The sequence below is a fragment of the Hyaena hyaena genome, unplaced genomic scaffold, assembly GCF_003009895.1.
Source record: "Hyaena hyaena isolate Hyena2069 unplaced genomic scaffold, ASM300989v1 scaffold_622, whole genome shotgun sequence".
Taxonomy (NCBI): domain Eukaryota; kingdom Metazoa; phylum Chordata; class Mammalia; order Carnivora; family Hyaenidae; genus Hyaena; species Hyaena hyaena.
Window position 1 is genome coordinate 388,675 of NW_024081253.1, and position 26,637 is coordinate 415,311.

The following is a 26,637-nucleotide window of genomic DNA, read 5'->3' on the forward strand; positions in this document are numbered from 1 at the left end:
TCTCCCCAACCATTACACACACCAACTTGAAAAAATTTCAAACTATTCCACTTTAAAGAAAAACTTATAAACAATTTTAACAGGAGAAATTGATGCCATTACCATATTTACATTTTTAACATGGTAAACTCCATGAAGGCAAGATCTTTGAGTATACATCATCATATTTTATCAGTATACAGCCAATGCTGGATTTTTTGGCAAATGAATCACAGCCCAATAAAATATTCAAATGTGATTAACTAAATCTCTGATGTCCTTTGTTTTATATGGCCTGGGCCTTATTTACATTAGTTGTGTAATATAAATCAGCGTTCTCTGGAAGATGGTAAATTATACACTATAGTTGTGTACGAAGTATCTATAAATACTTACAACAGACTCGACAACATAGCGTTCTCTAGAGCTGCTTTTTTTTTAAACGGTCACTGAAGAAAATTAAGAAGATGTCTTCCAACCCATCATAAACACTGATCACTACACAATTAAATATAAACGGAAACTGTTTTAGGAAATGAGAAGAAAAAAAGGCTTACTTGGCAATGTGCCGTTATATACTAGCACCTTTGAGCCTTAAAAAAATCCAACAGCATTTACAGCTCTTGCTATATCTATTTTAGTTATGTGAATGCTCATCTGCCTAAAAGCAGAAGATCAAATGAACAGAAGAGTAGAATAAAATATTTAGTAGGCACTTATGAATTGAATGGAAATTAAGTCTGAATAGGGCCCATTAAACACTTCATTAAAGAAATTTTGTTGCAAAAGAGTTAAACATTATTACTGGCACCACCAATAATACTATGATGCTGTTAATGATTTGATTATATGCAGAATAGTTTGTTTTCAAACTACAAAATATTAAAATCAGGGTGCCCAAACTGCTGAAAGATAACAGAATTAAGAATGTATGTTGGTAAATTGCATTCTAACAATAAGGACTTGGTAAGTTTGGACCATAACCAAACTAAGCACACTACAGCATGTAGCCTGTTACTTTTAGGAAGAACTATGATTCTCTACATTATTGAACTCATTAACAGAAGGCTGTAAATGTACTTAACTCCTTAGTTTTCGAAGTGAAAACTTACACTGCATTTATTTTCAAAGCAGAAATAATATGCCTGAAATACTATGTTTTGGAAAGACTGTCATTCATATCCTCCACCACAATACAGTTTCTGTATAATTTGCTGAATGTGAGTTTTTGGTTAGAAGGATGAAGACTAGGGTAGAGCGGGATGGGAATATATCCAAGACTTATTTACAAGTTGAAACTTAAAATTCCACTGAAATGGACTAAGAGTGAGTAGAACATTTAATGAGGTCACATGGCCCAGATTTAAGTTCCACTGAAGAACCACTTTGCATGAGAAATATACAAACTGGTGGCTAACCAATCATTTATAGTGCCTACACCATGTAAATGAACTACATTATATATAAAGCACTATATAACCAAACTTGGAGTTGAAGTAGCTTTTAGTAAACTTAAAGTGAATAAAAATGGAATTCAGTAGCAAACAAAATTCTCAGAGAGATACATCACTTCCTGAAATTTGACAATAGTATCACTCCACTTTTTGAATTTTGGCAATAAAATTGATCTAGTTTTACTCATTTAAATGGCATATATTTATAACTCCCAAGATATTCTAATAAACACTACCTAAAATAATCCAGTTAAGCCCAAACAGATCAATGACCTGAAAGTATTATTGCTTTTTATGCATTTACTAAATACGATTTTTATACACCTATTATACATTCCCAATTTTTTCCTCGGTTATTATTCCAACATATTGATACAGAAACCATGCTGGCATCACTATACAGCCAAAGTGGCAACGGACAGGACAGAACATACAGGACATGACATTTCAAAATTCCTAATCCAGTTCTTAATTTAAGTCCAATTCAGTTATTTTTCCTTTTTTATTTCTGAAGTTAATTTACTATGGTTAGGGTAACCAGTTGAATATCAAATCCAAGTGAATAAAAATTCATTCAAGTAATATTAAGGCTCATGTAATCAAATTTATTTTCAATGTTTTAATTTTGATCAGCTTTTATAATATTTATAAAATACACTGTTGGTCTCAAAGTTTTATAAACTAATTAGTTAAACAACTAAAGCTAAGATAATTGTTATCTGACAAAGTGGCATTTATTTCTGGCCACATAATGTATATCCTATCATCATCTCTATTGTTAATACCAATAAAATGGAACTGTTATACAGTAAGAAATATGGCAACTAAAGACTCCCTCCCCACCCTCCAAAAAAGAACAATGTATCGCTTTAACTTTGTTAGGAGTCACAAAATATTTTATTGGGAAAAATATTTCTTTCAATGTCTGATAATGAATTTTATGTAAATGAATAATTTACTTTTACTTTTCTGTGCAGACCAATTAAAAAGTATGCCTCTTTCCTTTCATAAGCGAACTCTAATTCTGCATGGCAGATAAGAAATTATTACTTTACCTTCTTCTACCTTAAAAATTATTAAGAAATTTTCCTCATTATGCACTCGTTATTTCTTTATGGATTGTTGTCATGCTGCTGTTAAAAAAAAAAAAAGTAAAGGATAAGGACACATGGGAAACAACTCATAAACTATAATACTAGTTTATAATGAAATATATTAAACATTGTTTAAATATTAAACAGCAAAATACTCCTATATTAAATAAATAAGACATGGATTTGTTATGTGTAACTATAGGCCAATACCATCAATAGGGGAGTCAGTCTCGTGCAAAGGGTGGCCACCAAAAGGAAAAATAAAAGCAAGAAACAAAGAACGAAGGAAGGAAAAGAGGGAGGAAAAAGGTGAGAGAGGCAGAGAGAGAGAAAGGAGGAAGGGAGGGAGGAAGGGAGGGAGGGAGGGAGGGAGGAAGGGCAGGAGAAGGACGAAACACGACATTTAATACTGGAATTGATTTCAACAACAAATTAAATCAGTGATTCTCAATCCTTTCTGAATATGAAATTACCTAAAGAACTTTTTAAAAATACTGATGATCAGGTCTCAGTACAAATTAAATCAGAATCAGGAATCAGTCAATAATATATTTAAAACGTCCCCCAAATGATTCTAATGTGCAGTCAAGGTTGAAGAATTATTGACTGAAACCTACAAGCTTCTTAATGTTACCTGACTCAGAAGATGTGTCCTATGAATAAAGAAAGGGAGTTTCCTTTTACCAATGGGACAAGCAAGGGTGTCTTTAGTTAACAGTAAGTTATAGGTAAATCAGGGTCATTAATGTATACCTCATTGCCGTTAAAATATCTGTGTATACCTCTTCCTTCCCTGTAATTCTGTATTTCCAAACTCCAAGACCTAGCCAAAGTACTTTTTGTAATAAATCAGTCACACTGAAAAGATCATTAATTCATGCATATAAATATTTACTGAATGGCTACTCTGTGCAAGGCACAGTGATAGGTGCTGCTGTATGACTTGGAGTCATAACGAATAATGATTGGCTGAAAAAAATTGCTTTTGGAATTAATGACTATTACATTAATTACATGGACCTAAATAAGGGACTGAACTGCTGAAAAAAGAAAAAGTACATACTAAGGGTTTGATTTTAAAATACATATAGCATAGCATATTTGTACTTTTCCTAATGTTCCTTTACAGTATTTCCAGAAGCCTTTGAATATACATAAGGCAAATTCAAGATAGAAAAATAAACCCTGTTTAAAGTAGATGTTCCCAATTTTAACCACACTCTGTATCAAGTAAATTTCATATATGACATAAGTATAAATACTAAAAATTTTTATAGAAAGGTAGTTCTTGTCCACTTGTAGTAGTCTTAACAAGTAATCTTACAGTAAAATAGTACAGATTCTAGTCCTTGACGATTTCATCATGGAGAAAGTTTATACATTAATTTATTCTGAAAAGTGTATGATGAGAAATTCTAAAGTGAACAAATTTGAGTTCTTTCGTTTTCAAGAAGAGAGGATGCCCAGAAAGGAAGGGGTAGAATCTGTTCAAGCCTTATAAATATCCTATAATCTAATAATTTAAAATGCTGACTGCTTTTCTTAAGAACACAGTGAATTCCATATGAATAAATACTTTTTTCTATTCACTATTGGTATGGACTTTTGTGATTACTTTAAAAATAAATAATAAGTGCTTCTCATTTTTATGACAGCATTAAATTCCAAAATGAAGATAGGTAATGTCAGCATAACATAAGAAGGAGCTAAATGTTTACTAAAAAAATGTTAACCTAAGAGAGATCACTGGAGGAAAAAATGGGGGAAAAAAATGACACAAGATGAATGATCAGCAACGATTCTAATGGCAAAAACTCTTTAGGGGAGTAGAGGTTCCAGTTCCTTTTAAGTAATAAAAGGCAAAATCAAGACTCAAGGAAAATGTTCATTCATTGTACCTTGGATGCAACACTCTAGAGAAGTAGTAAAATATTTTACTAAGTTAAAATATAGGTTTTATATTTTATACGATATTGAATACGCACATAAAAATACCAGTGTTTTCATCTTGTTTCTGTTCAGACACTTAATTAAGCAAATGTGTTCTTTGGTGTCTGGGAGAGTTATCAATATTTAGGGATAATGGAAGATAAGAACTCCAAGATCAACATGCCTAGAAATAGAAGACTCAAAACCTATACCACACATATAAAGTAAGATTCAAAGGTGAACTTATGAGAAAGATAAGGAAGTTAAAGTTACATTGTAGTAGGACTAATACATTTTCTTCCCCCAAACATACTCTGGCTCCCAAAATAAAAAGTACTACAGCCTATCAGGCTTTTAATCTGTCTCTTGAGATTTTTCAAGTGGAAAGATAGCACAGATAGAAATATATCATTCTAAGTTTTAAAATCACCAAAGTCAGTGAGAAGAATGTACATTCATTAAATGTATTCATTATAAGTAAAGAAGTCTTGAAAAGGCTGAACAGTTCAACCAAAGCTGAAGAATTGTTCTTGATTTTTCATTATTCTTTTTTAAATAAAGAATAAGTATAGGAATAGTTTACATATAGGTTGACATTCTGATTCATTCAAAATAGTCACATCCCTTTGCTAGTTTTGGAAGTTCCAGAGACTAAAATTTAATACCACTCATAGCATAGAATTTTCAATGAAAGAATTAGAGAGCAATGAAAAATCAGAAGCAAGATGGCTTAGAGAGCCTCATAACCTCTAAATATACACACATTTATAACCTGTATTTATTTTCTAAAGAAACAAATTTTAAGTAATGCTAATTTAACCAATGGAGAAAAAACTTCTATCAAAATATACAATTTCCATTACAGACTAGAAGGCTAATATTAAAAAAATAGTTGTAAGCCAAAAAGTTTGCTTATATGGATGACAAGCATCATCCCTTTGAAGCATAAAGCATCGAATTAAGGTCTTATAAAAGATGAATCTGTGACCTCTTCATTTTTAAGTTCTTGATAAATTCATAAAGCTTGAGTCTCAGTCTTTAGGTCAAGGCATATCCATGCTTCTTAATCCAGATCTCCAGAAAAGGGGAAACCAAGTAAAATTCAGAATCTCAAGTGGGATTTATGCTTTACCATGTACCTGAAAAATAATATTATAATAGGTTATAACAATTATAGGAATTCTAGAATTTTTAGAAATGTAAAAATAAGTTGACATTTTTTTTTAAACTTAAAATTCAAAAGTGAACAGGAAGTTCTGTTTTCTAAAAACTGGAAACCTGATAACTATGCTTTGGGAATACAGAATAAGAACTTCTAAAGCCAGAAGAAACACTCCTCTTATTAAATTCTATAATCAGAGCTTCTGGCTAGAATGATAAATCTTTTTCTTTAATATACTATCAGTTATAATCACTGGGTTACCTCAATCACCTCTGACTTTAGAAAACCTTAATATTCAGCAAAAGGCTTATACCAAGAAAGTGACAGATTTTAAAGAGCACCACTAGAACAAATTCAGTGGTATTGTGAACATAATGCTGTTCTTAAATTTTCTAATCACAAAACTAGTATTTTAAAAGGACTTTAAGAATTCTGTTTATAACAGTAATTAAAATAAATTCAAAACCTGAATTCCTTTCACAAGCTACCCATAACTCAAATCCAGTCAGAGACCTATTGATGCTGGCAAAAAAACAAAACAAAACCAAAGAAAATCCTGTTAGGGAATCACTTAATCCAAGGCCCTGGGATAGATAGAAAACAAGGTTCAGAAAGGGTCACACAGTTCATTACAGCCAGATCATAAAATCAGTACTAAAATCTAGGTCTTCTGACTCAGAGTTTACTGTTCCTTCTAACAAGGTGATAAGCCCTTTCTCCATCTATTTCTAAATTCAGTATAACAGAGGTATTTGTTAATTATCTATTGGAGATCAGCATCAGGCAATGTTCAAAAAAGGAAACTAGGGGATACGTACACAATTTTAAGGAACTTAAAATCTACCCGAGGAGAAAGGAAAATTACTACAATAAAGCAAAAGTAAGTGCATTTTAGGATCAGAATTACCTATCCAATGTTTCCCAGAACCGTAAGAAAACTGGTCTATCCAAATGACGTTTGTGATAGCTGAGTTCTAATACTGTTACATCCCATTTCTGAACGTTTGGATCTAGACGAACTTCATCATATTTGAGATGGAAGGCTTTAACTATATGGGGGGAAATAATATTTTTAATTCAAACTGCAATCAAAATTAAAAAATATTTTATAAAAGAATAAAAATATCCAATACAGACATTAACCAAAGAAATGAATAAAACAAAAACTTTTTAAAAAACTCAATCTTTCTTCAACCAAATGAAGCTACATTATAACCAAAGAGACCTTTGAAACAGATTCTAGTAAGCACTGTGGTATCCTCAAAATCATTCAACAAATACCTACCAAGGATTGGGTCACTGGGACTGAAATGAGGAATAATGCATATTATGAAGCTAATAAAATGCATATGGTCTTGTGAAGCATAAGAAGAAGAAAAAAAACTATTCAAAAACAGTAATGATAAAGATAGTAGTGTGCCACAGAAACAGAACAGAGTACCTTACCCAGACCATGGAGTTCAGAAAGGCCTACAAAGGTAATGATGTCTAATCTAAGACCTAAAGGCTGAGTAAGAATTAGGCAAACAGAGAAAGTGTCTTTTGTTTAACAAGAACATGCTCAACGAGAAAATGGTTTCTTCTAGGAACTAAAGAAATTTAACGGAACAGCATCATACAAAGTAATGTAAAGAATGACTAAAAGGTAAGACCACAGATTCAGAACAATGTTGGCCTCACAGGCCATATTAAGGAGTCTGGATTTTTGTTTATTTGTTTAATGTTTTATTTATTTCCGAGAGACAGAAAGACAGCATGAGCAGGGGAGGGTCAGAGAGAGTAGGAGACACAGAATCCAAAGCAGGCTCCAGGCTCTGAGCAACATGGGGCTTGAAATCACAAACCACGAGATCATGACCCGAGGCGAAGTGCCGAGGCAAAGTCGGATGCTTAACCAACAGAGCCACCCAGGCGCCCCAAGGAGTTTGGATTTTTATCTAAGAGATATGGAGAATCACTGCAAAGTGTTTAGCGGCTACTACTGATACAATTTAACAATCTAAAGAAGGAGATTTTCTCAACTATGGAGAAGATAGATGCCTAGCAAGAAAACGATTCAAGAAATAATTAGGGAGTGAGAACTAATGGGACTAGGAATGATGAAAAGGGAAAAAGAAAAATTTGGAAGGCCTCTTGAGAAGGTTACCTAAAAGTAGATAATTAAATGATATAAAAAGTGAGTTTAGCAAAGAGTAAGAAGAGGATTTCAGGCACAGGGAACAGTTGGTAAAAGGGTTCTGAAATGAAAGCAAGCTTGGCATACACCCTATAAACAAGTATAACTTCTTTTGTAGGCAATGTCCTATATTGAAAATTTTGGCTATGGTAAAAAATCTGAATTTGTTCCAAATGGGATAGTAAGCCACTACAAAGTTTAGAGCAAGAAGATGAAAATATTATTAACAGTTAATTCTGGTGTTGGACAAATAAGACTCTAGCGGGCAAATCCTCCCAGCTGGTATATCCTACAAAAGGTTAACAAATGGACCATAAAATACTGACTTTGAGTCTCTCACTGATCATGCAGTTGAATATCCTAATTTTTGTATTTGCAATCAGATTACCATCAGTGAAGCTTTTGTTTTACAGGTACACATGTAAGATGTTTAGCTTTTGTTCCATGTACTTTTTTTCTATGTAAGATATGATCATCATTATCATCTAGTAATAGGGGTCTCTAAAGAGAAAAATGATTGATTTCATTCATTTTTTGATAGCTATGTTATGGATTGCTTGTTCCACACTGCTTGCTGGCCTACTAGCTTTAGATGTTAACAATGAATCGAGGCGTGATTCTTGATGGAAAGCCAAAATGAATCATGTGCTCACAAAAAGAAACACTTAAACATTATTTCTAAATTATTTGTTTTTATAATTAAAGGTCCCCTCACCAAACACATCATTCATTTTTTATTTAATTCAATTTAGGAATTAAACTGATTCATTAAAAGGGCTCTACATTACAGTTTCAGAAAACCCATTTTCAAAATAATTATGTGTAAAAATTTAATTTAGAAAAATTTTAAATTAAATGAACTCAACAGTTTTAATAGTTCCTATTTTCCTTACAGGTTTCACTTTTCTAATTTTCTCAGTATGATTTATTTTAAATCACTCTCTTTTTTGAGAGAGAGAGAAGGAGAGAGAATAAGGGAGGCAAAGAGCTTGACACAGGGCTCGATCCCACAAACTGTGAGATCATGACCTGAGAGGAGATCAAGAGTTGGATGATTAACTGACCAACCCACCCAGGCGCCCTTATATATTTTTAAAAATTATTGATATAAATCTATAAAAACATACAGTCCCCCACTCCTTACTTTCAATAGATTTAGTTTATACAGTATTTATTCCACCAGAATAGACTTTTAAAATTAAAGGTGAAACATTAGAGTCCAAAAAGTCTAAGTCACAAATAAGAAAGCATAAGGTTACTCTCATCATAAAAAATAATTTATTGGCATGAAGCAGTAGTGGAAAGCAAACTTACACCAAGACACTATATAAAACATCTTTATGATTCAGAAAAAGACTTTGTTTATAAACCACAGCAAAAAAATAGAATAAATGAAGCTCTTTCATAAGAAAGCTAGTCTTCTAACTGGTAGTACAATGAATACTGAAGCAAAATAATTCAAACAATTCAGAATTATTCATTTTTTGCAACTGCATGAATCTTGTCAACATTATTTTACAGGAACAAAGAAGCAAAAGAAATAGACAATATGCTCTTGAATAATATTTAGTAGGCACAAAGACGGCACATCAGATGACAAAGGGGCAACATAATTAGCAGATTAATGAAATATTTTTCTCAATGATAACCAGCAAAAATTTGAAGAAATCATGACTTAGAAATCATAGTCAACAAATATATGCAGTTACCTCAAGCATAAAAAATATTTTTAAAAAGCTATATGCAGTTATAAAAGCCTCAGTTTTCTGCTATGCTATGTAGACATTACCATTTTCTAAGTGTGATATGGGGCAAAGGGTAAAAATCTAAAAAACGCAAGAGTAAAAACAAGGAGAGGAACTAAAAGCTGAAAGATAATATAGTCCTAAGTTTCTGGCTTAGGCAAATTTCTATAGAAAACTAAAGGGAAGAAAGAAACAGTTTGGAAATGAGGGAGAGAACAAGACAATTCCATATGGAACAGGCTGAGTTTGATGTACCAACAGACCTCACAGAAGAGTTATCTGGTAAGCAGTGAAATATTCAGGCCCAGAATATAAAGCTAGAAACCTTAGAGTAAGGGGAGGAATATATATGATAATTGAAAGCTATCAGATCTCCTTGAGAGAGTCATGTCTCATGGAGAGAGTACCTATAATTAAAGGAAAAGAGAAACAAAACATTACCAGGTAGTTGAAAGCCAGAGGAAAAGTAGCTAGAGAGTTACTGTTTTGAAAAAGAGTAATATGCCTTGGAAAAAGAAAGTTTTAAATCTGATACGGAGGTCAAAAGTATCTAATAACTGGGTCACTGGTAAGTTTGGTGAGAACAGTTTATTGGAGAGCAAGAAAGCCAAACAGTGGACTGAGACCTGAACAGAAAATGAGCTAGTAGGGAAAATTCTTTCAAAATTTGATAAAAGAAAAAGAAAACGATCTTTGAAGTCAAGTGAAAGGGTTTTATTTTGTTTTAAAATGGAAGGGGCAAGGTACTTTCATTTACTTTTTATTTGAGAGAAAGAGCATACACATGGGTGGGGGAGAAAAGAGAATATATTCCAAGCAGGTTCCACGCACAGTGTGGAGTCCAACATGGGGCTGGATCCCACAACCCTGGCATCATGACCTGAGCCAAAATCAAAAGCTGGATGTTCCTAGAGTACTTTCACTTTTAATGCTGACAGAAAGGATTCACTAAAGAGGGAAGATTAAAAATAAAGAATAATTCATGGAAGAAAATCATAACTTTGTAAAAAAATAAAAAAAGTCTCGAGTTTTTATCTAAATTTCAGAAGACTAACCATCTGAACAAAACAATTACAACATCATCACATTCTAAATGAAATTTAGACAGAATTTACATCTTGAAGGCATGATCATTTTTTTTATTACAACACTATTCGACAAGGCAAGCAATTAGATAAAACATTTGTGTTCATGGACATTGTACTTTCATTCCAATTCTCATTCTCTATCTTTAACTTTCTATTTATCAATTCTGTAGTTTCAGAAATACCATAAAAAGCTATCATAATATTAGTAATATTAGAATCATTACTTAAAATGAATGAAGGTAGGAAAGAATATGATTAAAACTTTCAAGGTTGGCAGTTTCGATCTTGGATGAATGGGGATACCACTAACAAAACCTGAGGTTGCTTTAAGAGTCACTGGATTTTACAGCAGCACAGTCTACATTCATCATAACTGAAGCTGTCACTTCTAATAAACATATCTGTATCATGAGAATGGTTTTTTAAAAACAACTTTACTGTGGTTACTTACTTAGTTGGGTACTTGAATTAAATAAGTGGAATATCTCTGCCAGCAAAAAATAGACTAATGTGTATTTGGTCTATCAATAGGTACCAAAATACCAAAAGATAGAACCCACATGAAATCCACTGTGGGTTTATGGTATCTACTGAATGCTTCCTCCATGCCGGGCACTCTTCTGTGCTGACAGTATAAAAGCAAACAAGGGAGAAAAGTCTCCTCCCATTAAGGAACCTGGTATTATAATCAGGAAGACTTACAATAAAGATATAAAAATAAGACAATACCAAACAGCAGCAACTGCTATCATGAAGAGAGAAGGGCTTAAAGAGTAAATGGGAGGAGGTAATGGCTTTCCAGTATGGCCAGAGAAAGATTCTCTAAAGGAGAGAATATTTGAACTTAGAGCTGAATGAAAAGAAAAAGCCAATCATGCTACAATCATTCCAGACAGTGGAAACAGCTGGTAAAAATCATATGGCACTTCAAATTACAGCTACACATTACTGTTAGCAAAAGTCAACCCATTTAAAAACTAGCCATCAATTTATAGCCATAAAAATATATGGATGTGCAAAAATATTAATGCTTCTGAAATTTAACACCTAAAGTAACTATATTTAACTTAGGGGATAATTCACTTTTAGACATGAGTACACAAAAAGTAATGTTCAAAAAAAATCTAAAAGTGCTTAAAAATTAAAATATGTTAATAGGAATCCTTTGATATAAACATGATATATGCAGAGCCACAGATGGCTTTCTCTTACATAAAGCGAGATCATTTCTATATTGGTAAATATAATAATATTTAAGTAAAATTAAAAATAAAGAGACTCTTACTTTTAGCAAATATGTCAACTGGTGATCCATCAGGCAAAAGCCATGGCCAGCCTTTGAACTGCCATGCAGGACCCTGCACAAAAACTGCTACCACCCGATCCCTATAAACAGAAAAGGGGAAGGGTTAGAGTACAGAGACAGTATCTCATACATGAACTTTGGTTACTGTAAATCCGTAAAGAAAAGCCTCAATTATTCATATGATACAGTCTCCTGTCAATACATCGGTGAGGCAAAGTCCATTACCGCAACTCTTCATTTAATGTTACCATTAAAATACCTTAATGATTGCTATACTTCTCATGCATTGCACCTGAGTCTTTTAAACATAATTACATACACAATCCTTACATGCAATCTTTTTAACCTTTTAATTTGCCCTTCTACTAGACTAAAGACGCACACTTTTCCAATGCAATAGGGAACACTAGTGGACGTATTAATTGAAAAAGTTGGTTTTAAAAGGAAATCATTTAATTCAAGTACATCTTAAATATTTTACTTTAATTAAAAACATAAATTATAATAACTCACCAACCATTTTATGAAGTCTCAAGGCCTTATTTTTGAGTTCTGAGTATTTGGAAAGTAATCCAAGTATAGAAACCATCAGACTTCTAAAAAATTTTTCCAATTGTTTTACAACTATTTCATTCACTCTGAATTCTATAAGCGTTTTTTAAAAGAACTTGTTTTTCTAACTGTTAGACTTTATTTTCCTAAAAAGAACAAATCTTTTTCTAGACCCTCTTATTTCATTACTTCACAAAATATTTAATTAAATTAAGAAATTATAATAAGTGTTAACAGTCATAAACAATTTAAGCCTAGAACTAAAGAGGTGGAAACAAATCCATAATAAACAGTAACAGTTAAACATTAATAAAACTTATGAACATTCACTATGTGCCTGTGCTGTTCTAAGCACTTTATACAGTTCTTATGTTAACACACTGGATCTTCCAAAGATTCCAATGAGGCTAAGTACTACTATTACCCCATTTTACAGATGAGGAAACAGAAGTGTATGGATAGTCTATTCACAGAAGAGAAACAGAGGGAAGAAGAGGAGTCGTGACAAGGATAAAGGGAGCAATGACTGATCCGGTACCCGGGTTATGTTACTGATCCTGTGTGAGAACTGATAAATCATCAGAACAGCCATTTTAGTATTTTATGGAAATTTAACCTTACAACACCCAAAAATGGTCTTAGGAAGGCCCAGAGGTCCAAGATCACACTCTAATAACCACTGCATTAGATGAAGATTCTATACATCCAGAGAATTAAACCAGAGCTACCTTCTATTCAAGTAAAAGACCTATACCAACAATTCAAGTTACTGCGAAATGCCACACCTTAAAATTCTAACCTGCTCAAAATCTCTTAAAATAAAATCTTAAATTAAAAATTTCTCCCTTTCATGGAATATATGCCCCATACTGCCAAACAATCTTTGCTAATACAATACACTATTAAATGGCCTCTTAATTTTGTGACCTAGCTTGTGCCATGAAAGCCAAAGTTACCTGCCAAACTAAAGGAAATTTGCTGGAGAGACATCACCTAGATCCTACTGGGTCTCACAGGGTTAGCATGTAAGCAGGATAATATAAATACTACTCCTGGTGAATTCTTGAAAGGACAATTAACAGAGAAGGAAATAAGAAAGGTAAGGAAAATATTCCCTGGTTATTATACCAAGGACTAGGGACCTAGCTAGTATATATAAGCAATACTTTGTAGCACGCTGAGATGGCACTTGTACACACTGTATTATCATTTTCTGCAAATAACAGCAAACATATATAATACTAATATGGAATAACTTTCCTATTTCCTACAAGTTTTAAACTTAGTATCTGACATTCTCATATTTTACTTCTATAATAAATTTTTAACATACTAATATTCTCAATGCCCTGGCTTCCTGATGTGTGAAGACTAATGAGTACCTCAAAGGTAAGTTTCAGTTACTGCTTTAATGTGTTGCATTCTCTTATGTCACAGAGAGATGCACTCTCAATACTGTAGTTTTACTCTATCTTAGATTAATAAGATAATGTAAGGTAATCCATGTATCTGAGCTAATAGACATTTTGTCATAAATAGCTTAACATTTCATTAAAGAATATTTTAATGCAATAAAAGAGCTAAACCAGCATAGGGTGATGTTATTTTTATCAAATCAGTCCCTACAATAAAAGTTAACAATACCTTCAGTTATCATTTCTTACCAAAAATGTGAATTCTCCAAATAAAAAAACTGAAACAACAGTTTTTCAAAACAACACTAATCTATTTGCAAGTTTTGTTCTAAAACCTGATCCAGAACAAATAAAGTGTTAAGAATTTTTACTAAATTTTCCAGAAGTTATTAGCATTTTTTAGAAGTAAAATAATGTTTAGCTATCCAAAATTCAAATTTATTTCAGTATTACTAAAATGTGAACATTATTAATGACCAACTTAGACACTAACATGGTTTTCAGGGACAGTTTCTATTTAGAACTCAGGGCAAAATTTGATGCATTTTAATTATACAAAAAAAATTAATGACTGCATAAAAATAGTGATAATCTTACCAGTCTTGAGGCATAAGTTTAAGGGGCTGGTCTACTACTCTATAAGGAACTGTGACACTAATTGCAGTGCCCCCTGGTTGCATCTGATCTTTTCTTCTCTGTATTAAAGTTTCATTTTCTCGTTGGCAGCCTTGTTTCTTCTTTTCATCTGATGGGACAAATCTTTGAAAAAATAGAGATGAGAAAAGGTCAAATGATTCAATGTGATACAAATTGGAAAATTAGAAATTATTTTTAAAATACTGGTAGTTTTAAACCAAACCTTTTCTTTTACTTTTATTTTTTAAATGAAGCTGCTCTGCATGTACAGATTACAAGGTACAGAGAATATAATCTTTCTTTCCATGCCAAATAGTACTCATCTCACTTAGTTAATACAACTTGGCTCACACAGAGACACAATTTATATTCTTTCATCTACCACTTAGCATTCTCCCAAATTACATAAAAGACCATGCTAATCCTTGATTTTTCAAATGCTATTAGAAGGATATTTTATTATAAATCAAAAGGTCACTTGAAATAAGATGTGGTTTTTCCTCCCAGAAAGGTGACTTAGTATATCCAAAAGCTTCACAAAATACCCCTTTTCATGGATAATGACTAAGCAAAATTATAAAAATGCCATCTAATTTCAAAGTTGTTCAGTAAATTTTTAAGGAAGAAATTAAATAAGTATATGCTAATTGTATATCTTGGTAAATACTACTAGTAATTTAGTAAAATACCAACCTAACCATGTGACTCAATTCTCTATTGTACCATCAACAGATATTCTCAGAAATAATTTAGCAATCTGCAGAGCTGTTGCCACCTCTAGATTGTTGTATTCATAAAGCAGTCTTTTTTTTTAAACTGCATACTCCTAATACACACTCTAATAAGATATGCTATGGTCTGGCACCACCAATTAAATGGAGGCAATGCAATCATTCTGCTTCTAAAGTTTAAGACTGATAAAAGGGGGCGAAGGGATGCATTAGAGCTTGCACTTGGCAAAGTCCTTTGAACATTTTCAGTAGCACATGTTGGATTCATCATTAGTAAAACTAGTCTTGTACTCATGAAGGTTTTTAGGAGACGGTGATTGTAATAAACTGAGCTTCATTTCTGAGCTATCTTCATATCCATGTCAGAATCTAATGGAAAGGTTAAGATTTCCATGTCATTTAAAAATTTCCTCCAGGGCCGCCTGGGTGGCTTAGTCAGTTCAGCGTCCCACTTCAGCTCAGATCGCGATCTCGCAGTTTGTGGATTCGGGTCCCATGTCGGGCTCTGTGCTCTCAGATAGCTCAGAGCCTGAAGCCTGCTTCAGATTCTGTGTCTCCCTCTTTCTCTGGCTCTCTCTCTCTCTCTCTCTCTCAGAAATAAATTTAAAAAAAAAAAACATTAAAAAATGAAATAAAATAAAATAAAAATTTCCTCCAGACAATCATTTTACTCCCTATGGATTCTGTTTATTTATAATTCAAGCCCCCTTAGAAAATGCCAAATATAGGGGCTTCTGGGTGGCTCAGTTGGTGACTTTGGCTCAGTTCATGATCTTGTGGTTCATGAGTTGGGGCCCCACATTGGGCTCACTGATAACAGTGCAGAGCCTGCTTTTGGAACCTCTGTCCCCTTTTCTCTGCTCCTTTCCCATCTGAGTGCATACTCAAAAAATAAACATCTTTTTAAAAAAAGGAAATGCCAAATATAACCCTAACACTTTGAATAAACACATTAAAATTAATAAATATGCACTTGGAAACAATTTTAATATAAAGCTACAACAAAAAACATAAGCAAATAGTAGTACACTGTGCTAAGTTACACAATACACATAGTTGTACAAAACACAGTCCCTGCCCTCTTGAAGCTTATGTTCCAGATACAAAGAACAAAGTGCTCTCACTGGCAAGACAAAGATGCTTTATTTCAATCCTCTATATCCAGATGGGATTAAAATGTTTACATTCTTAAATATAAGACTGCATCTCTTTTCTAGCTTTTGATATTTTAAATGTTATAAAAGTATACAATTACTTCTAAACTTTAATGAATTATATATACAAATGAGTGATCTGTAATAGCCAACTTTAATGTCTGTTAAACACCTAATTCAACTTCTAAAGCATAAGGAAGGAGTTACACAGCATTTGCATGTTAACTTATTTGTTGATGAAAGTTTTATTGAGGTTCAGAGTATTCACATGGTTCTTTAATTAACATCCTACAATTAATGCCCTACAATTTTTACATGGCTCTAGTATTTTTAATCTCTGAATATAGCTAGGTCTTTCTTTAGAATAGCAGCCTTCTCTATAGAAAAATGCAGCTGTATTTCAAAATGCTTTTCAGCCTTGGTTTCATGTATTAACATAAGGATAGATCTTCCAACCTACTCTCCTAAACTTAAAAGTTAGAATAACAATGGAGACTTCTGTTCTTAGAAGGCACTGGCAAACTAATTAAGCTCAAACTCTTTTATTATATTTCACTGGAATAGGAAATAAAGGTCAAATTCTGCTTAAGGGAGGGAACCTAACAGAAGTTCCTTCTTTCATAAAGGCAGGACTCTCAGGGGTTAAGTTCAGTATAATGGTAAACTAGAAATAAACCCACTGCCCATTCTTTCCTGTCCCCCTAGCTCTTATCCACACCCTGGCAACTGCAAGGAAAATCAAATCTCCAAATTGTAAATTGGTCCTTCCTTGAATCTGAAGCAGGAATTAACCACCCCGAACACAATAACTGATTGAGCCAAATAAGTTATTTTTTGATAACACTACTACAAATTGATATTTATAACTTACAACTTAAAGTATTCTAACAAATACAATCAGAACTGCACAACTGGGGGCGCCTGGGTGGCTCAGTTGGTTAAGCGTCTGACTTCGGCTTGGGTCATGATCTCACGGTTCCTGGGTTCGAGCCCCACATTGGGCTCTCTGCTGACGGCTCAGAGCCTGGAGCCTGCTTCAGATTCTGTGTCTCCCTCTCTCTCTGCCCCTCCCCTGCTCACGCTGTCTCTCTTTCTCTCTCAGAAATAAATAAAAACATTAAAAAAAAAAAAAAAGAACTGCACAACTGATGCGATAGATGAATATATGTAATTTGGAAAAATATGATGTCCACTGGCACATCCAATATTTGCAGTTTATTTATTCCACATTACATTCCATGAGTGAAGGAGTGTGGGTGATATGACTAAAGTCATTACTACCTAAACTGGTACAATTCTACTGAAATAACTATATTAGTATTGTCAAAGAATAAAACACAAATAGTTGAATAGCTAAGTAAGTTCCAAACTGTATGTTATTTTTAAAACAGAGCAAGTTTATGAATACTTCCCAGGTTAAAAATACAGTTTTCCTTTTTCCTAAAGAAGTTGAAATGTGAAAAGACAAGAAAAAGCAACAATGTCTCGATGTTAAAAACCCTCAAACTGAAAATTTAATTTAAAGTGATACAATACTGGCATTGCTCCCAAGTACTTTGCAAACACATATGCAAACCTACCCTGGAGTCTCCTCCACCCCTGCCACCCACCCCACCTTCAATTTGGAACTCAAAGAATTTCCACAGAAAAAAATTCCAAGGAAAATGAACCGTAAATGAGTAAATGAAATCAAAACATTAAATGTACTTTTAAAAAAACTAAACATGCAAGGAAATGAGAGGTATCATGAATTAAACAACAGTCAAAAGAAAAGGTAACTAGGGACGTCAGATGCAATTATCAAAGATCAAAGCTTATAAAACAAGCATGCAAATATGTACAGGAGAAAAATTTATTTTAAAAAAGACAAAAATTTGAAAGAAAACTAAATGAACAGAACATTAAAATTGAGAAAGTCCTAAAAAGAGAAGGGGAAAAAGGGGAGGGGGCAACACTGAGGTATTATTTAAAGAGATAAGGGTCAAGATTCATAAATGATGAAAAACGCAAATCCATACATTTAATTTTAATGAATCCCAAAGTGGGATATATAAGAAATCTGTATCTAGGTAGAGCAGATAAAACTAAAATGTTCTTTAAAATAACTAGGTAAAGCAGATTTCCTTCACAGGATTATCACACTAACAGCTAATCTATCATCAATAAAGGACGCTAGAAGATACTGCAATAATATCTTCAATGTAATGAGCAAAAAATTAAAAACTTCTATGTTGTTTTGCAAAGTGGCTGAATCTTTTTGCATTACCTGTGGCTGTTTGGAACATGAACTATTCATGGTCCAGTGTAAACTCCAGTAATTGTTCTGCCTGCTTCTTCCCTAGGGCTCAAGCAGTTTTCTCACATGAATGTACTCCACAGTATTTGACTAATGCAAGGGGAACCCTAAGCATGTCTTTGAAGCACTCTCTATGTACAGTCTCTCCCCTCTTAAACTCAGTCCTGAGGCTACCTTAATGTCTAAAATCAAGAGTGTCATCCAATCATTTTATTTTAAATAAACTTACAGTCCTAATAAAACTTCTCTCAGGATCACATTTATAAATGTAAAATGTACTTTTTAATACTCTCATAACATAACGTTAATTTTGTTATTTACAGATATTAAAGGTGAAAGTGGGCTTTGTTTTTGTTTCATTTATTTACTGAAGGGCTAAAAAAATGGAAGAATCCTTAATTTTACATGAAACCAAATAGAATCTAAGCCAAAATGAGCTATGCGGTACAGCCAGTACTATAATTGTGTGGAGGAGGTTTCAATTATGCATTAATTACACAGCAAAGCCTCCAGCTGACTCAAACTGTAGGGGAGATGTCAGTTGCAATGAGGTGTTAAACAATGAAGGGAGTGTTTTATACTTAGAAGAAAAATTAGGCTTGGTCTACCCTAAGAATGTGGTCTATTGAATTGTTTGGCTGTAAGCCTAAAGAGAAAAACACTAAAATTTACTTTGTGATTTCTTTGCACTGTTTACGACCTACCATTATAAATAATATTTAAGATTTAGATTTGCAGTGCATTCAGATGAGCACTGCAAAGGTTCTGGAAAATGAAAAACTAAAGACAGAATTTCTTTTTTAACACTCTAAAATCTTACTGTAAATTTTCTGTAGCCATTAAGCTATTACTTATAAAAATTATAAATATAGTTGTCAATTACTAAGAATTGTGAGAGTTAGAAATGCCAAATACATAAATCATAAAAATCAAAGAGCTAGAAAGGACCTTAAAAATCACCTGACCCAAATAGAGTAAGTGCAGAAAATGCAATACCTAGTATAATGACACTTTATAGGAACTAAAATTAAGTCTTAGGTATAGATACAACTATCATATATCAAAAAAGGAATCTGAAATTAGAGATAAAGCCACCGAATGAATTCACAGCTTGCACAAATACACACAAAACTTGAATTTCAGGTATACAAATCTGCCACTGTTCAATTTTCTCAATGTGTTCCTTCCGCTTTTCTTTTTCTTAGACGTTTACTTAATATCCTTTACTAGGCAAACACTTAGTTTTTTTTCAACAACAGAGATACAAATGACAACAGAGTAACAAGCCCTTTGCTCTAATGAATTCACAATTTAGTTGGAACTGTGAATTCTAACTGGGTGCCAGATGCAAAACACAGAAACCATCACAAGACAAAGACAAACCAAAAAAATAGATACATATTTCACAGAATATAAACCATGAAAAAACAACTCTTGTATATTCATTAGAATAGAATATACAAGAAGGTGGAAAGAAAACACATGAATGCTCAACAAAAACGAAAAAAAAGATTAAAGCAGTTAAGGAAATCCATTTTTTGTAAGGGTCTGGAATAGTCTCAGTTACACTATCCAATTTACTTCAAGGAAGAGCAAAATAATTATATTTCTTTTTTTTCTTAATTTTTTAAATGTTTTATTTATTTCTGAGAGAGAGAGAGAGAGACGGACAGACAGACAGCCAGCGTGAGCAGGGGAGGGTCAGAGAGAGAGGGAGACACAGAATCTGAAACAGGCTCCAGGCTCTGAGCTAGCTGCCAGCACAGAGTCAGACGCAGGGCTCGAACCCACAAACTGCAAGATCATGACCTGAGCCGAAGTCAGATGCTTAACCGACTGAGCCACTCAGGTGCCCAGAATAACTATATTTCTTATTCACCCAATTGTAGATGCCATGAGAAATTACTTAAGTAATCAACAACACTGAAAGAACACTAAATGATAGAAACAAAAAATTTCTTCTTTCTCTACTATTAATGGAAAAAAGTTCAGTGAAAATTTCATTCAAAAGTACTAAAGAAACAATACTGTATAGACATATAAGTATGTCACAATAAAGAGATTTTTATACAGCTATTTTAAGTCACAGGCACTTAATTATATTCAACATTACATTTGGTAAAACCTGAAATTAGCAAGTTTTACAACTTATTTTGTATCTCATTTATAATTAGTATTAAGTTTAGAACCAGTACGATTTTCTATTTGGAAGTAAGGTTGCTTTTGTTTTCTTTCTTCAAGAATTATCATTGTTATTTCACGGAGAGAGAAATTCATATTCATTCATATTCTTCCTTTGACTACTAATTATGTTACTGACTGAAAATACTTTCTTAGTTACCATGAAAAATATTTAACAAGAATTTTCATTGTTAGACTAAATTACAAAATATTGTTATTGTGATTAACAGCGAATGTAAGACTTTGAATACTGCAGAAGAGTATTTTATTCCAGAATAAAACCCAATATCTTAACCAGAATGTTTGTTAAGAATCCCCATTATCCAAAAGTTACGATAACTAAACTGGGCATTGGGAGACCTGTTGTATTTTCTGCTCTGCAACTACCAGAGTAGATTTTAGGGTTATCTCTTAGCATTTTCACTGAGGATAATAAGAGTGTATTCTGAGATTCCTTTTCAGGTCTCAAAAACTAGAAAATAATAAATTTCAAGTATTTTTTTAGATTATAAAAAAAAAAATCACTACAGTTATGTACCTTCTCACTAACACCACATAATTTATTAAAGGAGCTAGGTAAACGTTTTCATGGCAGATATATTATTGTTGAGGTCTAATTTAATTTTGAACTTATCTTCAAGCTGTGATTTAAGTTTATAAATTGGTGTCAAAGAAAATTACACTTTCCACTATACTCTCAATAATAAGACATTAAGATTCAGTTTTATCCCCAGAAATGCTGATGCAAAGGAGCACATGTACCCCAATGTTCATAGCAGCAGTCTCCACAATAGCTAAAACATGGAAAGAGCCTAAGTGTCCATCAACAGATGAATGGATCAAGAAGATGTGGTTTATCTATACCATGGAATACTACATGGCAATGAGAAAGAATGAAATCTGGCCATGTGTAGCAACATGGATGGACCTTGAGGGTGTTATGCTGAGCGAAATAAGTCAGGCAGAGAAGGACAAATATCATATGTTTGCACATATAGGAGGATTAGGAGGAACTTGACGGAGGACCAAGGGGGAGAAGAAGGGCGGAAATGGTGGGGGAAAGGGAGCGAGGCAAACCATGAGACTCTCGAATGCTGACAAAAACTGAGGACTGATGGATGTGGGGGGGAGGGAGGGATGGGCATGGAGGAGGACACTTGTGGGGATGAGCACTGAGTGTTATGTGGAAACTAATTTGACAATAAACTATTTGTAAAAATAAAAACATATTATATATATTAAAAAAAAAGATTCAGTTTTATCCCAAATGCTGGAACATATTTTACTTCTCATCAGTTGCAGTAGTGACTCCTAGCAAACTAACACAACTATCATGTGAGCTCCAAGGAGATTGAGCTTGCAGAACATTTATCTACACAGCACTTTGATTTTTAGTTACTGTTCTATGAGTGTTGAATAAACAGACTCAATACAGAAAAATTAAATATACCTTATAAAATCCCAGTTCCAATAATGCAGTGTCCCAGTAATTATAAAAATCCTTCCAAGAAATGTCAGATAAAATATAACAAATACCTGAAATGCATATAGCTGAGCTGGAAAGAAAATAGTTGTGAGTCAGAAATCACTGGTGCTGCAGTGAAGGAAAATGGAAGACAGGAATACCTTCTTGAAAGCTGGTTTTTACCACCCACGTAAAGGAAAGGCACAAAGGAGCTAGAACTGTAACCTTCTAAGAGGTAAATAAACAAAAAAAAGGATGAACTTGCAGGAAAAATTTGAATCAAAGTTTTGTTTTTTTTTTTTTTTAAGTTTATTCATTTGAGAGGGTGCAAGTGCGAGCAAGCAGGGGAGGGGCAAAAGAAGAGGAGGAGAGAGAATCCCAAGCCCTATGGGCTAGATCCCATGAACCATGAACCATGAGATCATGACCTGAGCTAAAATCAAGAGTCAAAGGTTTAACCAATGAGCCACCCGGGCACCTCTCCAAGTAAGTTTTAAAGATGTGTATCCATCTTGATCTGGTTCAAGAGTAGGGGAGGAAAAAAGGAGTCCTAGATAATTTGTCAGCCATGGCCAATCCCAATGTCACTCTGGTCTGTTCTGAATTTGAATTTATATTATGCTGGTGGACCAGAAATACTTGAATTGAGAACTTAACATAAAAGTCAACTTTAGATTTGTTTTTTCCTGTAGCACCTGACAATAGCAAATTTATAAAATCATTCTGTAAGGGCATGTCTTCAATCCAGAACTTCTTCAAATAATTAAAGTTTAAGCTTAGTGAGCAAAAGTCCAAATTCACAACAAATCACCAAGTGTATAAGATAACTGGACAATGTGACAACCTCTATTTAATAAGAGGTACTATAACAGAGTACAAAACACTAGGAAAATAATGCTATAGAATACATTTAACCCCCTTCTCTCCAACTAATGACCACACCACCACTCTTAACTCCAAAACATTATGCTGGGTTCTTCCTTTTCCTTTCACTTACCCAATAAAAAGCAGAATGAACTACCTTAAAACTTAAAACCCTAAATACCCAATGTTTAATATGTATTTATCCATTTTAATAATCAGTATGACTGAAAAAAATTTAATTGTTCAACACCACAAGACAGGGTAGTACTGTTTCCTCAGAATAGCATCTTACTACACTTAAGCTATATGAATTCTGCAATGTTTATAAATTATTCTCCTATCTTAACTCATGAGCCTCTATGTGAAAACAGGAAAAAACAAATTTTTCCCCTTGAAAGTATTTTATTAAAATGATTGTTTTTAACTTACTAAGCCTAGTACTACAAAAGCAACTCTGTTTTTAACTGTGTTAAAAAGGACACAAACATAGCCTACCTGAGCAAAAAACACTTGTGACCTACCATGCAGACATACATGCACACAAGCTCAAGTTCACACACACTCCTTTCAGGTTTTAATGAAAGAAGACAGTTAATTTAAGTTAATTTATACCACATAAAAGTGTGATGCCTTTGAACAAGGTCTACCCACAATTCACAGAGGCAAACAGCACACCACCAAGAACACAATTAAATCATGAGAATCTGGCATATGAAATTTAAAATGAGAGGAAAACACAGTGGATATTCTTCTGTCAAAAGCAAGAGCAGACACCACTAGCAACCACTGATTATTTCTCATGCTAATAATAATGTTCATAAACTTGACAGCATTCTGAAAATTGCTTATCCATGGCCCGTTTTAAGTCTTACTAATGTACATATCATAGAAAACTATTTAAAACAATTTTAGCATCACCACTTTTCTTCTGTAAACAATAACCAATATGAGTAGTATAAAGATTAAGAAATAATAATCATAATCTAGTCAGGACAAAATTAAAAATGCTATAACCGAGATGCAAACTTGAATGGATGCAAGGAATGACTGAAGAAGCAGAACAGTGAATCCGCAATTTAGAAGATAAAATTATGCAGAATAATGAAATAGGAAAAAAAAGAGGGAAACAAAAGGAAAAGATCATGATACAAGACTTAGAGAACTCAGTGACTTATTAAAAAGGAATGACATCCAAATCATAGGAACCCCAGAAGATGAAGAGAGAAAAAGGGGTAGAAGGTTTATGTGAGCAATTACAGTGGAAAACTTCCCTAACCCGGGGAAGAACACAGACATCACAATCCAAGAGCACAGAGAAATCTCATTAGATTCAACAAAAACCAACCATGACCAAAGAGTATCATAGTCAAATTCACAAAATACACAGACAAGGAAAGACTTATGAAAGCAGAAAGGGCGGGGGAGTCCTTAACCCATAAGGGAAGACAGATCAGGTTTGCAGCAGACCTATCCACAGACATTTGGCAGGACAGAAAGGAGTGGTAGAATGTATTCAACATGCTGAATCGGAAAAATACGCAGCCAAGAATTCTTTATGCAGCAAAGCTGTCATTCAAAATAGAAGGAGCGATAAAGAGTTTCCCAGACAAATAAAAACTAAAGGAATTTGTGACCACTAAACCAGCCTGCCCAGAAATCATAAGGGGATTCTGTGGAGAGGAAAAAGACAAAACAAAACAAAAAGATAAAAACAACAAAGCTTAGACAGGACCAGAGAAAATCACCAGAAACACCAACTCTACATGCCTGAAGGCAATACAATGAGACTAAATTCATATCTTTCAGTACTCACGCTAAGTGTCAATGGACTAAATGCTCTAATCAAAAGACATCAGGTATCAGAATGGATAAGAAAACACTACCCATATATATGCTGCTTACAAGAAACTCATTTTAGACCTAAAGACACCTGTAGATTGAAAGTAAGGGAATGGAGAGCCATCTATCATGCTAATAGTCATCAAAGGAAAGCCAGAAAGAACAACCATGCTTATATCAGACAAGCTAGATTTTGAACGAAAGACTAAAACAAGAGATGAAGAAGGACATTGTATCATAATTAAGGGGTCTATCCACCAGGAAGATCTAACATTACAAATACTTATCCAACACGGGAGCACCCAAATATATAACTCTATTAATCACAAGCATCAAGAATCTCATTGATAATAATTCAATAGTAAGGGACTTCAACACCCCACTTAGAGCAATGGAAAGATCATCTAAGCAGAAAATCAACAAGGAAATAATGGCTTTGAATGACACTAAACCAGATGGACTTAACAGATATATTCAGAACATTTCATCCTAAAGCAAAATATACATTCTTCTCAAATGCATATGGAACATTGTCGGGAGCCATTCTGAGCCCACTAGTCGAGAAAACTCCTGGTGAGGTTAAAGCAAGTTTGCACGGTCTCTTGCCAATCAGATGACGACCGATATCCACCCCCACTCAATTATTTCTGCTTGAGCACTGACCCCTAGGGTACCTTGTTGATCAATATCGGGAGTGACTTGTCCCCTTATTCCGGCCCTGGTATGATGATTGCACCTTGTGAAGGAACTTATTGTGGGAACTTCTTCTTTTCATTATGGGAACAGACATCGTGTCTCCAGAAGGTCCTGTTTCCCTCCATACTTTCCCTTGAGCTATGAACAGGCTAATGACCCCTAGTCATAAAAGACTGATCTTCACATGTACATTTCTGTTTCTACTGTTGCGTTAGTCCAAGATGTTCATACAGCTCAACATGCAAATCAACTAACCAAAAATGTCTTTCATGCCCTAGCTATTCAAGAAATCATAAAAGTAGACACAAAGGTAAATGCACTTGAAGAGGCTATTCTATGTATTGGAAATAAGCTAAACTCTTTAAAGGTATGGTTGGCTCTCTGGTGCAATAAAGCATATAACTGGAAAACCAAGTCTTGCCCGGAGACAAAGAGCCTAACTTAGAGAGAAGGAACAGATAAGGGCAGAAGATAAGTTAGTATATACGCCTTTGCTAACTGATGGTGTATAGCAGCCCCTTCCCTAAGGCCTACTTTCCACCAACACCTTCCCTTACCCTGGCAGCTGTGATGAGGATGGATAAGAGTATCTACAAATCTATGACTTAATCTTAGTGTTATTATAATGTGAACACCTTGTTATTTTCTTAGTTACTCAACTTCACTATAATTGGGGCTGTTCTGCAAGAAGACTTCTGTAAAACCTGTTTCTGTACATTTTCCAAAAACACCTTATCACAAAGAGCTATCCATTGTAAACATTCCATTTCCTGATGCCATGTTAACTTTTGTCCTATAAATAAAGACACCAAAACCGACAGGACAGAGATGCCTGCCTGGTGATCAGAAAGGATCTCGGGGCTCTCTCACTCTCT

At 33.8% G+C, this 26,637-nt stretch overlaps 1 protein-coding gene across 1 annotated transcript in view; it reads right to left on the reverse strand.

The window, feature by feature from the left end:
* Positions 1-3,397: 3,397 nt before the first annotated feature.
* The window catches only part of CDC73 (cell division cycle 73), a 119,597-nt gene continuing 96,357 nt past the window's right edge, over positions 3,398-26,637 (reverse strand). Inside the window, exons 14-17 of the mRNA XM_039257486.1 lie at positions 14,498-14,659; positions 11,913-12,013; positions 6,526-6,667; positions 3,398-5,595 (exon numbers count right to left, since the gene is read on the reverse strand). Of these exons, the coding sequence (XP_039113417.1) occupies positions 5,559-5,595; positions 6,526-6,667; positions 11,913-12,013; positions 14,498-14,659 (442 nt within the window). The 3' untranslated portion in view covers positions 3,398-5,558. The remainder of the gene's footprint in view (positions 5,596-6,525; positions 6,668-11,912; positions 12,014-14,497; positions 14,660-26,637) is intronic.